The sequence below is a fragment of the Rhineura floridana genome, chromosome 2 (genome assembly GCF_030035675.1).
Source record: "Rhineura floridana isolate rRhiFlo1 chromosome 2, rRhiFlo1.hap2, whole genome shotgun sequence".
Classification (NCBI taxonomy): domain Eukaryota; kingdom Metazoa; phylum Chordata; class Lepidosauria; order Squamata; family Rhineuridae; genus Rhineura; species Rhineura floridana.
The window spans coordinates 205,334,352-205,349,884 of record NC_084481.1 but is presented as its reverse complement, the minus strand read 5'-3'; the positions used below and the strand labels follow the sequence as shown (position 1 = coordinate 205,349,884).

The 15,533-nt window shown below is 40.1% G+C and overlaps 2 protein-coding genes across 5 annotated transcripts in view; one reads left to right on the top strand and one right to left on the bottom strand.

Annotated features, from left to right (window-relative positions):
• The window catches only part of DGLUCY (D-glutamate cyclase), a 68,138-nt gene extending 63,866 nt beyond the window's left edge, over window positions 1-4,272 (bottom strand). Inside the window, exon 1 of the mRNA XM_061611961.1 lies at window positions 4,072-4,272. The gene's annotated coding sequence lies outside the window, so the exon portion shown is untranslated. The remainder of the gene's footprint in view (window positions 1-4,071) is intronic.
• A 133-nt stretch (window positions 4,273-4,405) lies between these two features.
• The window catches only part of RPS6KA5 (ribosomal protein S6 kinase A5), a 103,470-nt gene continuing 92,342 nt past the window's right edge, over window positions 4,406-15,533 (top strand). For 3 of the 4 annotated variants that reach the window (XM_061611958.1, XM_061611957.1, XM_061611956.1), the window contains exon 1: window positions 4,406-4,858. In XM_061611958.1, coding sequence (XP_061467942.1) covers window positions 4,783-4,858 — 76 coding nt within the window. In that variant the 5' untranslated portion in view covers window positions 4,406-4,782. The remainder of the gene's footprint in view (window positions 4,859-15,533) is intronic. The other variant, XM_061611960.1, reaches the window with a different exon arrangement.

The following is a 15,533-nucleotide window of genomic DNA, read 5'->3' as shown; positions in this document are numbered from 1 at the left end:
TTTGCTGCACATTCCCACTTGTCCCCAATTCAAGGTGCTCACATTAGTGTTTAAAGGCCTAAATGCCGTAGACCCCAGGTATCTGAAAGACCACTTCCTTCCCTATAGACCCTCTCAGGTGTTAAGATTGGCAGAGGGGGGCTGTTTTGGTAGTTCTACTGCCCTCAGAGGTTTTGGGAGTAGTGGCCCTGGCCAGGGCATTATCTATGGAACCCCTAAGCCAGGGGCTGCCAACCTTTTTGGACCAGAGAACACATTTCACATTTTGAGAGACTGCTGGGGTCACCAGTCACAAAATGGCTGCCATGGGGACATGGCATAATACAACATTAGACAGTAGTCACGGTGAAGCTTTTCCCATAATTGTGTTTCCATATTAGAAAATGCTTGACGTGCTGAATTTCTGCCTGCCAAGCAGCTGTTAAAGGCACAAGAAACCTGTTTTTAAACTAAAACCTAGGCTGTCATCCTAGTAAGCTGCATTAAATACACAGAGACTTACTTCTGATGTGACATTGTATACCATTGTACTGTGTTAATTATACAGTGAATTTCTAATGAGTGCCTGGTCTTTAAGCAGGAGTCATGCCTAAGCCTCTGCAAAGTTTTCACATTTGCCTTTTGTGGGGAACATTCATCCACACTTATTGTGTAGTAATATTTGCAGAAAATAATTTCTAGCTACTACCTGATCAAAGGAGAACTCAGCATGAGAAAGATACATTCTGGCTGGGGCGGGGAGGCAAACTATGGCGATTCTAAGGACCAGAAAAAAAAACAGAAGCAGGAAGAGTGTACTAAAAGAGAGGGGAAAACAGCAGCTCTTTAGGATCTCAGGGATTCCTATTGCCTGGTGTCCAAACAACTCCCTTATCGGTCACAGATCTGACTTATTGGCCAATAACACTGACAGGCAGCAGCCAGAATAGCTATTTCACACAAATTGCTTAGAAGGGTAACTTCACATTTTACTCCTCAGCTTTCTTTTTTGGAGGGCTGTACACTTACTTTTTGAAAAATGAAAGTTCAGATTCTGAGCTACTTGCTTGGGATGCCACTGAAGGCCTTCATAAGTGCAATGGCACTTATGGGCGATTGGTTGGTGACCCCTGTCTTAAGCTATGAAATTCCCTTTTCACTGAGGTGCATTGCACAGCTTTCTTCTTATACTGAAAAGGTACCTCTTTACCGTGGTTTTTGATACCTGAGATATATTTCTTAGGATCTATCCTATTCCTCTGAGTGTACATTGTTTCAACTGATTTTAATCTTGCATTTTTACATTGTTGCATCCTAGCATGGTACTTCACGTTGGAAGATGGGTAAGAAATCAAATAAGTAATAACGGTAATAATAAATATGATTTGCATTATTTATCAAAGATAACTGCATCTGTATGTATCACATATCTGTTCTTAAATTCAGTACCCTAAAATATATAGCAATCAGAACTCCCTTATGGTTCTAAATCTTTTCAACACTGAAAATATTTCCATACGGTTATGACTGTAGCTGCTGAATTTCTTTAGCCAATCTTAAAAACTTATTTCCACAAACTCACATTAATCAGCCCCCATAATTCAACTCTGTACAGCACCCTTTCTCCATGCCTGTGATATCAATGTACCAACTACCATAAATATTTAATTTATATTAGGTCAGTAAAAGGTTCCTAAGTGAGTTAGACCACATTCACACCATACACTTGTTGCACTTTTATTCCACTTTAAACAGTCATGGCTTTCCTCAAAGAATCCTGGGAACTATAGTTTGGTTAAGGGTGCTGAGAGTTGTTAGGAGACCCCTATTCCCTTCACAGTTACAATTTCCAGAGTTCTCTGGGAAGAGGGGCTGACTGTTAAACCACTCTGACAGTTGTAGATCTGTGAGAATAGGAGTCTTCTAATCACTTTCAGCACCCTTCACAAACTACACTTCCCAGGATTCTTTGGGGGAAGCAGGACTGTTTAAAGTGGGCTAATAGTATGGTGTGAATGTGGACCTAGTAAGCAAGCATTAAAAGTGGATATTGGGGAAATGTTCCTTGACTATAAAGGTATGTATTTCATTATGCTATAAAAAATCTGTTCATATGATATGAAAGAGATATCTGGTAAGCCTGCATAATGTTTGGAAAGTATGATTCAGTATTAGGTAATTCAGTAAATGCCAATAATTTTAGTACTGTAGCTGTGTCTGTGTACTGTAAGATAGATCATCTATTTACATGAAGAAGGGGTATGAAAAATGCTAATTTGGAATTGTCATCAAGAATAATCCATGTCCCAACACCCATGCACAAATCTTTGCTAGGTAGTAATTTCTTATACCCATGCTTGAATTTGCTTTCATCATGTAGATGAATACAAGGCTGGATCAAATTAAGAGGGTGAGCAAGCAAGCCAACAAACACTTGAAGGGATATTTTTCACTGCTTTTATTATTAGTACTCTCTAAGTCTGTAACTCTCCAGCAGTCCTCCTTATTTTCCAATGCTAGGAGAGAAACAGCCAAATTCCTATGCAAAGTCAGATGTGCGTAAGCTTGTAGCCTTCTCTTTCTTAAACCTAAGTGTTCCAAGTGTAGAAGTGTTCAATCATCTTATGCATGTTTATCAGCAACATGTCCTACCATGTTTCTTCCTAATGTTTAGGGCCAAAGTCTTACAATGTCATCTTCTACATGTCTAGTCAGAATTAAGTCCTGATGAGTCCATTGGGACTTACCACCAGGTAGGTAGATATAGGATTGCAACCTAAAGGCACAACCTTGTACTGAATACACACTAGCTAAAAGGCTATTGCATTTGATAGAAGCCTTGCTATGCTGCAAGAACACCATACAGACTGCTGCCATGACAGACACAGCGGTGGGATTCCTCAAATATGCTAAAGTCAGGTGGAGTTGTAGGCAGGATGTGGGTGTCACAGAGAAGCACACATGCCATATCCTTTTTCGCTTCAGTTCATGGCCACTCCCCCCTTGACAATGCAACTTTACACCAATCTCAGACCTATCACAAAGAATTTCACTCCCATCAACTTTTTTTTTTGCTAGTTCAGTATATGTATTGTTGTTTGTTGTTACATGCCTTCAAGTCGATTATGACTTATGGCAACCCTATGAATTGGCGACCTCCAATAGCATATGTTATAAACCACCCTGTTCAGATCTTTTAAGTTCAGGTCTGTGGCTTCCTTCATGGAATCAATCCATCTCTTGTTTGGCCTTCCTCTTTTTCTACTTCCTTCTATTTTTCACAGCATTATTGTCTCTTCTAGTGAATCATGTCTTCTCATTATGTGTCCAAAATATGATAACCTCAGTTTCATCATTTTAGCTTCTAGTGATGGTTCTGGTTTAATTTGTTCTGACACCCAGTTATTTGTCTTTTTCGCAGTCCATGGTATGAGCAAAGCTCTCCTCCAACACCAAAGTATGTGTATATGGTTGTATATTCTGGTTATGTGTGTTTTTTCTCACCCCTTCTAAGCATGCATTGGATAGGCTGGCTGTTGAATATCTCTAGATCTTGCAATACTGCAACTATAGGATTGCTCTGTAAATCCCTCAGTTAATCTTTAAAAGAGTTTCAGTACTTCTCTTTTTTTACCAGTATTCCTGGAAAGTTAAAAACATTTGCTCTGCGTTTGAGAAAACAACAAAAAATACATAATTTTTTATTCTTTTGATAAATGACAAACACAGAAGAAAATATTATTTGCACCGCAGTGCTATCAGGAAATAAATCATAGGCCTGACTACCCGGTACCAGAATGTCCTCTGTGTTTTGGCATTTGAGCCATTTCTGGTTACTCCAAGGCTGTTTTCTAGAAATACAGCTTTACTACCTCAGCTGTACTCTCTCGTCACTAAAATAACTCAGAACGTGGGTTCTGTCCGTTCTGTGGTGCCTCCCTTTTTCCTGCGCCTTGTAAACGTGGCTGCACTGTGTCTTTTTTCTTTTTAGTATAATTATTATTGGAAATGCAGAGACCGGTAGAGGCAACATTATACATTTTCGCGAGACCCTCCAGTTGGTAACAGCGTCAAGGCCTTAAGTCCACTCACCGTCCATTTTCCGTGTCTAAGCAACCGATCTGCCTGTTTTAGACTCGGCCTACTCAAGAGGCGGGAGCAAAATATTTACTCGAAAGTAGAAAGAAGGTAAATTGGATGGTGGAGAGGAGTCGGGGTGAGCGGGGAGCAGAAGAGCCTAAGATGGGGGGGGAAATAGGCAGAGGAGCAAGAAACAGCGCAAGCGATTGGCTCAGACACTGAACCAATGGAGGCTCTCGCCTTTTGGCGGACGGAGGGGTGGTAACATGCAAAGATCGCTGACCAACCTCGGCGCCGTGTGTAGTCTTGCGGACCAATGAACGTTCCGTTCGCCCTCCCTTCTTCTCTGATTGCTCCAGTGTGGCGGGGGGGAGTAGATAGTGTCTTCGATGTTAGAGCTTCCCCCCCACACTTACTGCCCCCCCTCTAGGAATGGGGTCGGTGGGTGAATGAGAGGGGAAGCATTTCCAAGGGCAGTCATTGTTAAATTAAGCGCCTGTCAATGTAGGCGCCTTGTTTTATGATTATTTTCAAATCATTTTTTTAAACAACGACAACAACTGCCCTCAAAACATGGGATACCTTTCTAAGGAATAAAATAGCCCTCGTATTCGGGCGGTAGTGACACTACGCCTGTCTGCCTCCCTGCCCCCCAGCAGTGCGGGTGGTGGTGGTGGAGGAGGAGTGAAAAGGGGAGCGAGTGGTGGGAGAGCCTGGGAAGAAATGGAGGGACCCTCCGGGAGCTCCTCAGAAGAAGGGGACCTGGCTCTTTACACTGTCAAGCATGAGCTGACGAACGGTAAGTATATCAGACTATAAAAAGGGAGAAGGGTTGGTAGTGTGGGGAAAACGGGGGACTGGGTTGGAAGAAGGTGGGGGACGAAAGGGACGTGCACGAGGATTCCCGTGAAAAGCTTGCGGGGGAGAGAAGGGTTGGGTCCTGAGGGCCGGATAGTGTGGGCTTGTATGTACATGTCAGGAGTCGAGAAAGGCACTGAGGCGACAGGAGCGGACAGGGCACCGCCTCGGGGAGCAGGCGAAGTGGGTTGTCGAGGCTCCGCGGGGCAACAGACGAAGAGGATGTATTTTGATGGTCTGAGGAAGGGGCGGTGACTAAGGCCGGAAAAGAAGGGCGCAAAGGAGAAGCGGGGAGCAGAGGAAGAGGGTTTTGCTAAGTGGGGCGGGAAAAGGAAGCGAAGCGGCGACAGCAGCGGTTAAGGGGAAAGTGGCTGCCTTGACTGCCAACAGCGAGAAGGCGGCGAGCTGTATCCATCAGAGGAGAGAGACCAATCATTTTAAGACCTGCTAAGGCGGGCACTTTAGTGTACAGAAGGGCTGAACAAGTGCGCCTTTACAACCTCCTTTCTGTGTCTTCATGAAAAGTAATCCAGGGTATGACTATTTGAATAGATTGCCCTGATTCTTCCATTGCTCGATATGCTGCACTTATTATGTACACTTTGTTTCTGGTAATGCAGTGGCTACATTGTAAAGAAACCTTATTGTTTCCCCCCCCCACCTCGCATTAATATTGTTATGTTGACTGTGGTTTAATGGTTGTTGTTTTTAAAACTCATGTTTCCAGTAATTTAGGATCCGGTAATACGTGGCTATCCAGAAGTTGTCCACGCAATTCCTGTTATACTTGGCCCATTGATGATTCTGGCTGAGGCTGATGGGAATTGGAGCCCAGCAACATCCAGAGGCCAAATTTTCCCAGTCCCTGTGATACATACTTACATAGGACTAATCCCCTTTGAACTCAGTGGGAATTTTGAGTAATCATATGACATTAGTGGCGTAACTGCTGAACTTCATAGTGTTGAATTTGTTTTTCCTCAGTTATTACCAATAGCACCCTATTAGGGAATATGAGGCAGTTAATGCAATAAAACCATTAAAGCCCAATAAAACCACTGGCCTAGATGACTTCATAGCCGAATATTATAAATTGTTTATTGACATTCTAAAGAAAGCATTGGCAGATACCATGCAAAAGATAAATAGAGGAGACAAATTCCTCCAAATGTGAAGAAGGATGACTGTTTCAAAAGTGTAATCAGGGATAGTGGAAACCATGGTCCGCAAGCTTCATTCAGGTGGTCCACAGCATTCTATAGAATGCAAATTGTAATAAGAAACAAAATATAAGAAATAAAAGAAGCAATAAAAATACAATTAAAATAATGTAGCATCTAGCACAGTGCATTACAATTGTTACAACAGGCATAAAAATCATTAACTGGTCCGCCAAGAGCATCTGCAATTTTCAAGTGGTCTGTGGGGGAAAACATTTGGGAACCACTGGTGTAGATGTTGTATCTTATTGTCCCATGTCATTGAACAACAAATATAAGATTGACAACTATTCTTTACCTTGATTGAAATAAATTGTAAAGAAATATATAAATACTGATCAAACAGGTTTTATTCCTTTTTATGTAATATGTCTTGTAAAACTTGGGAAGTATTAAATCTTAATACAGTATGAGAAAAACACAAAATTATTTGCCATGCATTTATTTTAACATGTTGAAAAAGCTTTCAATAACCTTGAGTGACTTATTACTTTAAATAGAAAATTATTTTAGATACCCTTTTTAAAAAATTACACTTTTAGATCACTTAAAAGATGACAGAACCATGAAAACACAAAACAAGATTTTCAGTGAATGTATTTTGTATCAAGATTATTTTAATATATAAAGAGGCATTCAAGAGGAGTTCACACTTCTGGCATTACATTTTGAAATTTCAGTGTAACCCTTTGCTGTTTTATATTATATAATTCAAAAAAATATAGGAGATGCAAAGTAAAGATAATAGTTTAAATCGGAAGGTTCCATTCAGTGCATGGAATGAGCTTCTGCCCACAGAGGAACTTCTGTGAATGAAACTTTTTGATGTAACCCATTCACTTTCATATATATTCTTCTCTAGATTGTTTTTTTTAATCAGATTTAGAAAAGGTGGAAAGAGAATTAGCTATGCTTATAAACTGTGGAAGTCTGTAAGATCAAGTTAGGTAAAACTGATGCAATAATATTTAGCTTAAAAAAGTGCTCAGTAATTCAGTAAACTACGCACAGGAACTTGCACAAGTAGTTTAATAGGAGTGCACATTTTCAAAAAATGAAGGGATAATTTATTTGTTAAAAAATGTGTTAAAATATGTAAACATTAGATGTTAAAAAATAGTATATTACATGCTACAATGTATCTGAAAATGTGTAACTATCAGGAGATGCATAGCATAGTGACAGACCCTTTAAGGCTGCAATCCTGTTCACAATTACATGGGAGAAAGTGGATTTGTCTCTCTCTGTTTCCAAATATTCATATAGTACAGTGTATACTACAACAAAGGAAAGTGTGTAAGTGTATATAAATCTTGTGTATTGTCCAGTTTCTTTTCTGGCCTTGAGGAAAAAAGCTCACTAAAAGATTTATACTTGCCTGCAATCTGAGACATGATTTAAAGAATACAGATAGCTGCGTTGGTCCATAAGATGAAAACTCCAGAATGCACAGATGGACAATACCTTTATTAGGATCAACTAATATGTCATAAGATTGTGGCTATCTTTTGCTTCTCCAGAACTTTTAATCAGACAAAATGTTATACATAGGTGGGGGAATAAGGAAAAATAAAAACAAAAAAGGAGGAATGTTAGGCTGAATGTTGTAGTCTTGAGGTCAGCGTGTAGATGCTGTTCCAGGATGGAGATTGCAGGCTGAATAAGTCCTTCCCAGGTGCTCCAGTTATCAGCTTACACACTTAGGATTCTGAGATAAAGAAGCGATGGCTGCTTCCCTTTTTTATACATTAATGTATAAAGGAGAGAGTCAAAAAGATACAGGATAGTCTTTAATTAAGCAATGCCAGGGATTAATTTTGCATACTGTACTAAGTAAAAAGAGTAAATTGAAGCCAGATCATACAGCATTATCTAGTGGTTGGAGGGGATGTAACCCTCAAAATACAAAGTCCGTCTTCATCTTCCTCTGATTGTGGATTCCATCCTAAATGGCTAGATAATATAAGATTTGTTTTAAAAAGAAGCTTTTGCAAACAGCTTGAATAAGATATATACAATACTTCAGTCTGAATTATTTTACATTTGCACTAGGCTGTATAATTATTCCCAACATGTTGTAACAAGAAACATCATATTGATCTACGGCGAGCAAAGAATTCCCTAAAAGCAGTAACAATGATTACATCACAAAAGAGCAGGAGTCTGCAGCATAATTTACAGTACAAACATGTGCATTTTTATTCAGGAGTAAATCCAATTGTGTTGAATGGAACTTACTCCTAGGTAAGACACACACACACCCGTTTTTGCTTTTGTGGTGAATTTTGCTCTTCCAAGGGAAGGAAAAAATGAGGAATGGATGCAGGCTATCCCATGTGATCTCAATTGCCCCTGCACAGAATATGTAAGGTGAATGTGCATGTGTCCATTGGTCCTTCAAAATGCATCTGAATATGTATTCTCTGTGGAAGGCACAGCCCACAACATTTCCTTATGTATTATGTTCCATGATCTCTAGATGATCATATGGTGCGATAATAATAAAAGATTGGGAATGAGGTCATAATGTATGTGTTGGATTCAAATATTCTATTTTGTGAGCAGAAGAACCTTTCACAGGACTTTGGTGACAGACAAGAGACAATAGATCTGTGAAATCCATTGAGAAAGAGGTTATTTTGATAATAAACACGTGAATCTTACGTAGCTTCAAACCTGCTTTTGGGCAATGGCAACTTCTTGCTTAGAGTATACAGCATGCCAGGCCCTTGATCATAAGGGCATTCCCTCAATTCAGCTGAAAAATTGATTAAACATCAATACACATGCACCCGAACTAAAATAAATATATTGGGATGTTTTTGGATCTGTGACTGATTGCACCAGTGGAAGTACGCAAAGAAAATTCACAATGTTCACTTATTGCCTGCCCTTACAGATGATAATTAAGAGCTGCACAGGCACCTGCACTTTGGGGCACTGATTGTAGTGAAGGGAGTCTGGCTCATTCTGACACTGATGGGTACTAGTTGCTGACTGACCGGCTGCCCATGTAAAAAAAATAACAGTGCCTTTGTTTTCCTGCATGTTTTATGTTGGAGGCAGAGCCAAGAAAATATTATTATTTATTGCATTTATATACCGCCCCATAGCCGAAGCTCTCTGGGCGGTTTACAACAATTAAAAACATTAGAAACAAATATAAAAAAATAGGGTCTTGGCAATAATAGGTAAGATCAGGCTGCAGGCTTGATGCTGAAGAGGTGCAAGAGTACAATGTTTTATAAAAAACTAGTTAGGAAAATGGAAAGTTTTGTGACGAGGCTGAATGTAAGACAAATTGTTAAGGAATATGGGGGGGGAACTGGAGAAAATAAACGTTGGAAGATAATTAACTGAAAAGAAAATGATGTTAGACATTATACTTGGACTCAGATATCATCTGTTTTGTACTCATTTGGGCAAGTAACTTGTTTTTATCTATATAATAATATTTCAAACAGTGGTGAGCCATATGCTCTAAGAAGCTTACAAGCAGGGAATGAGAAAACAGTCCTCTTCTGAAGTTTATCTAGAGCATCTGGTAACTGAAATTAAATTGTTTCTGAACTTAGAGCAGCGATGGGGAACTTATCTTCATGCTTACACCTGTGGGCCAAGTTTAACAGTTAGGTGGGACCACCCACCTGTCAATCATCTGATGTCACAATGAGGTCAGGTGATGGAATTAAAATGTCTGTTTTTGTAACTTAGATTCCAATAGGAGCAAATCCACCCTCCCAGGCTGATAGCTTGGTGATTTTTAAAAGTAATTGTCCTGACATGCCTAAATAAAACAACGATGCTTACAAGGTATTTGTTTACAGGTTTTGAAAGATGCTAGTTAGACTCTTGCTATTCTGACAACTTAATTGAATGACAAGGTATACATCTTAATAATAAAAATGGTATATCACAAGCAAGTGGAAATTCACTGATTGGTAAGAGAGTGATGTTGAAATCAAGTAACATGCTTGAGTTTACAGAATAAAAACAATTTCAAATATATTTGAACTCTTAAGAGAAATTCAAATGTGTTTGCTCTAAAAATACATGTTGTAGAACCTCTTACTTCTTGAAAAGATCCAGTGATGTTATGATGAAGAACATGCTTAGCTAGCCTTTCTAGGGAAATATTTTTAAGGATCTTATCATTTCCAAGAATTAAACATACTGCAAAGGTATATAGAATAAAAGCGTTAGAATGGGGGTTGCCAACCTGGCACCCATGAATGGCTTCATAGGTGCCTGTAAGAAGGGCCCCAGACTCTGAACTTCATTTTTCTTTAAAAAAATTAAATCTGTAGCCCTTCTAGAAAAAAAGTTATGATGCAAAATGTGTAGGTACTCTTCTAAGTGATTTCTGTGAAATAAGTCAGCTTGCCTGCCAGGATTTATAACCAATTAGTGAAGTCACAGCTGTGATAAGTGAGTTGCTTGAGTTACACCTGGCAAGAGGAACTCTCTGGGGTCCGAAACAACTACTGTGTTCCCCTCCCTTCTAGTGTTCTTGTCCTGCTTCTGTCATTTTCTAGTAATCCTTGGAATCTCCATAGCTTACCTTTCCTTTTTTACCAAGATTGGTACTCCCTAGAAATTATTTTCTGTAAATACCACTGCACAATAAGTGTGGGTGGATGTTAAAAATTCCCTCCCCAAATGGCAAATGCAAAATGTGATAACTTTGCAAACAGGCTCAGTTCTGTCTCCTGTTGTGCTGGAGATGAAGTCCAGGCACTCATTAAGAATTCACTGTACGGTACTATGGTATAAGTGCCTGCTTCAGAAGTAAGTTCCTTTGTGTTTAATGGTGCTTACTGCTAGGTAAGCAGCTACAAGATCGCAATGGACTGGATGAGAGCTAATAAACTGAGGCTCAATCCTGACAAGACTGAGACACTGTTGGTGAGTGCCTTCTCTACCCAGATGGTGGATGTTCAACCTGTTCTAGATGGGGTTACACTCCCCCTGAAGTAACAGGTTCGTAGCTTGGGGGTCCTTTTCGATCCATTCCTGTCTCTTGAGGCTCAGGTGGCCTCGGTGGCACGGAATGCGTTCTACCACCTTTGGTTGGTAGCCCAGCTACATCCCTATCTGGAAAGCGACGGCCTCGCTTCAGTTGTGCATGCTCTGGTAACCTCTAGATTGGATTACTGCAATGCGCTCTACGTGGGGCTGCCTTTGAAGACAGTTCGGAAACTACAGCTAGTGCAAAACGCAGCAGCTAGACTGTTGACGAGGACCAGGCGGTCCGCACATATAACACCTGTTCTGGCTCGTTTGCACTGGCTACCTATTTGTTTCCGGGCCAAATTCAAAGTGCTAGTTTTGACTTACACGGCGTGGGACCACAATACCTAGCGGAACGCCTCTCCCGATATGAACCTACCCGGTCACTACGTTCAACATCAAAGGCCCTCCTCCGAGTTCCGACCCACAGAGAAGCTCGGAGGGTCGTTACAAGATCTAGGGCCATTTCAGTGGTTGCCCCCGAATTATGGAACAGTCTACCTGATGAGGTGCGCCTGGTGCCTACACTTTTATCCTTTTGGCGCCAGGTTAAAACCTTTTTATTCTCCCAGGCATTTTAATCTATCATTTTAACCTATTATTTTAATCTATTTTTAGCTTTTAATGTATACCAGCTTGTTTAATTTGCTTAATATGTATGCTTTTTCTGTTTCTTGTAATTCAATTGTATTTTATTCCCTGTTGTGCACCGCCCTGAGAGCCTTTTGGCTGTGGGCGGTATAGAAATCGAATAAAATAAAAATAAATAAATAAATAAACAAACCTAAGTTTGGTTTAGGAACTGAATTGGGGAAAACAGGGTTCTTGTGCCTTTAACAGCTTTCCATTGTAAACACAAGGTTGTCCAGGGAGTTGGAGAGAAGTAGCAATGATCATTCTCTAATTTTGTGTTATGTCATGCCCCTCCACAGAAGCCATGTTGTGTTATGCCATGCCCTTCATGAAAGCCATTTGTATTATGTACCACTTATATGGCATCCATTTGGTGACTGGCGCCCTCAGCACTCTCAAAATTAAAAATGTGCCCAGGTCCAAAAAGCTGAAAGACCCTTGGTTTAGGAAGATGGGAAATACGGATGAGACAAGCAATTTTTATCAGAGCATTTTTGGTAACAAGAATTGCCTCAGTATTTCCTGCCTGCTATGCCTGTTCGCTCCCTCTAGGATGCACACCTTAAAGTGATGAGGGGTTTGAGAGTATCAGAGAAGCTGAGAGCAACGCTGGCAGGAGTTTAGATGAAAAGGATACACCCAAGGCGGAATGGTCAAAGCTGAGACACCAGATTAAGATGCATCCAGACTTGGAGGAAGGCAATGGTAAACCACCTCTGAATACTTTTTACCATGAAAACCCTATGAATAAACTATCTAGAATGCAACACGAGATAGTGCTAGAAGATGAGACCCCCAGGTCAGATGGCACTTATTGAGTTACTGGGGAAGAACAAGATCTGAATAGGGTGGTTTACAACAGATGCTACTGGAGGTCGCTGATTCATAGGGTCACCTTAAGTCATATTTGACTTGAAGGCACATAACACACACACACATGTCTCTTCTCACTGGGCTCCTTAAGGAGGTGAGAGAAACACAAGTGAGGGTGGCACAAAGGCAGTATCCAGGGCCAGGCTGAAGTCAGAATCCAGTGTCGATCTCAAAACCAAGGGGGTCAGGCAGGAATTGGGGTCAGAAGCCAAACAGTCTGTAAGCAATGCAGGTAAGGGGCAAAGCAAGAGATAGGTCTGGGGTCCACAGGTAATCTTTAGATGGGTCAGGTACAGAGCTGAAGTATAGACATTGTTCCAGCAGCCCTTCTAGCCTAGCCCTGAGGTTTTTAAGTTGGAGTTGCTGATTGTTGTTGTTGTTATGTGCCTTCAAGTCGATTATGACTTATGGTGACCCTGTGAATCAGCGACCTCCAAGAGCATCTGTCATGAACCACCCTGTTCAGATCTTGTAAATTCAGGTCTGTGGCTTCCTTTATGGAATCAATCCATCTCTTGTTTGGCCTTCCTCTTTTTCTGCTGTTTTCGCCAGCATTATTGTCTTTTCTAGTGAATCATGTCTTCTCATGATGTGTCCAAAGTATGATAACCTCAGTTTCATCATTTTAACTTCTAGTGACAGTTCTGGTTTAATTTGTTCTAACACCCAGTTATTTGTCTTTTTCGCAGTCCATGGTATGCGCAAAGCTCTCCTCCAGCACCACATTTCAAATGAGTTGATTTTTATCTTATCCGCATTTTTCACTGTCCAACTTTCACATCCATACATAGAGATTGGGAATACCATGGCCTGAATGATCCTGACTTTAGTGTTCAGTGATACATCTTTGCATTTGAGGACCTTTTCTAGTTCTCTCACAGCTGCCCTCCCCAGTCCTAGCCTTCTTCTGATTTCTTGACTATTGTCTGTTGACTATTGTCTCCATTTTGGTTAATGACTGTGCCGAGGTATTGATAATCCTTGACAAGTTCAATGTCCTCATTGTCAACTTTAAAGTTACATAAATCTTCTGTTGTCATTACTTTAGTCTTTTGACGTTCAGCTGTAGTCCTGCTTTTTCTTGAGCCTTAAAGGCCTGGCTATTCAGGCAGGCCTATGGGGTTTCTGGGGTGGACTAGTTTTATGGTGTATCAATTGAAGAATGGTTTTAGATGAATTGATGTTATGACTTGTTGATTTGTATATTGATTTATGTATTTTGCATTGTTGTACGTCGCCTAGAGTGTCCGTTAACTCGGACAGATAGGCGACTAACAAATAAAATTTTATTATTATTATTTATTATTTGTGCTTTCCTCTTTAACTTTCATCAGCATTCATTTCATATCATTACTGGTTTCTGCTAAGAGTATGGTATCATCTGCATATCTTAATTATTGATGTTTCTCCCTCCAATTTTCACACCTTCATCTTGGTCCAATCCCACTTTCCGTATGATATGTTCTGCGTACAGATTAAACAAATAGGGTGATAAAATACACTCTGTCTCGCACCCTTTCCAATGGGGAACCAATCGGTTTCTCCATATTCTGTCCTTACAGTAGCCTCTTGTCCAGAGTATAGGTTGCGCATCAGGACAATCAGATGCTGTGGCACCCCCATTTCTTTTAAAACATGCCATAGTTTTTCATGATCTACACAGTCAAAGACTTCGCTGTAGTCTATAAAGCACAGGGTGCTTTTCTTCTGAAATTCCTTGTTCCGTTCCATTATCCAACGTATGTTTGCAGTATGATCTCTGGTGCCTCTTCCCTTTCTAAATCCAGCTTGGACGTCTGGGATTTCTCGCTTCATATATGGTAAGAGCCTTTGTTGTAGAATCTTGAGCATTACTTTACTTGCATGGGATATTAAGGCAATAGTTCGGTAATTACTGCATTATCTGGGATCCCCTTTCTTTGGAATTGGGATATATATTGAACGCTTCCAGTCTGTGGGCCATTGTTTAGTTTTCCATATTTCTTGACAAATATTTGTCAAAATTTGGACAGATTCAGTCTCAGTAGCTTGTAGCAACCCTATTGGTATGCCATCTATTCCTGGTGATTTGTTTCTTCCAAGAATTTTAAGAGCAGCATTCACCTCACATTCTAAAATTTCTGGTTCTTCATCATATGGTTCCTCCATGAATGAATCTGTCATCCTGACATGTCTTTTATAGAGTTCTTCAGTGTATTGCTTCCATCTTTCTTTTATTTCATCTCAGTCAGTCAGTGTGTTCCCCTGTTGATTATTCAACATCCCTACTCGTGGTTTAAATTTCCCTTTCATTTCTCTAATCTTTTGGAATAGGGCTCTTGTTCTTCCCATTTTGTTGTCCTTTTCTATTTCTATATAATAACTATTGCAATAGTTTTCTTTGTTCCTACGTACTAGTCGTTGTATAGTTGCATTTAGGGTTCTGACCGTGTTTCTCCTTTTGCTTTTGCTTTCCTTCTCTCTTTAACCATTTTAAGAGTTTCTTCAGTCATCCATTGAGGTCTTTCTCTCTTTTTAAGAAGAGGTATTGTCTTTTTGCATTCTTCTCTGATAATGTCCCTGACTTCAGGCCATAGTTCTTCTGGTTCTCTGTCAACTAAGTTTAAAGCCTCAAACCTGTTCCTTATTTGATCTTTATATTCTTCTGGGATGTTATTTAAATTGTATTTTGGCATTATGAGTGCTTTGTTGTTCTTCTTTAGCTTTACTCTGATTTTCAATACGATCAGTTCATGATCTGTACCGCAGTCTGCTCCTGGTGTTGTTTTTGCAGAAAGTATGGAACTTCTCCATCTTCTGTTTCCAATTATATAATCAATTTGATTCCTATATTGACCATCTGGTGATGTCCACATGTACAGTTGTCTTTTTCGTTGCTCA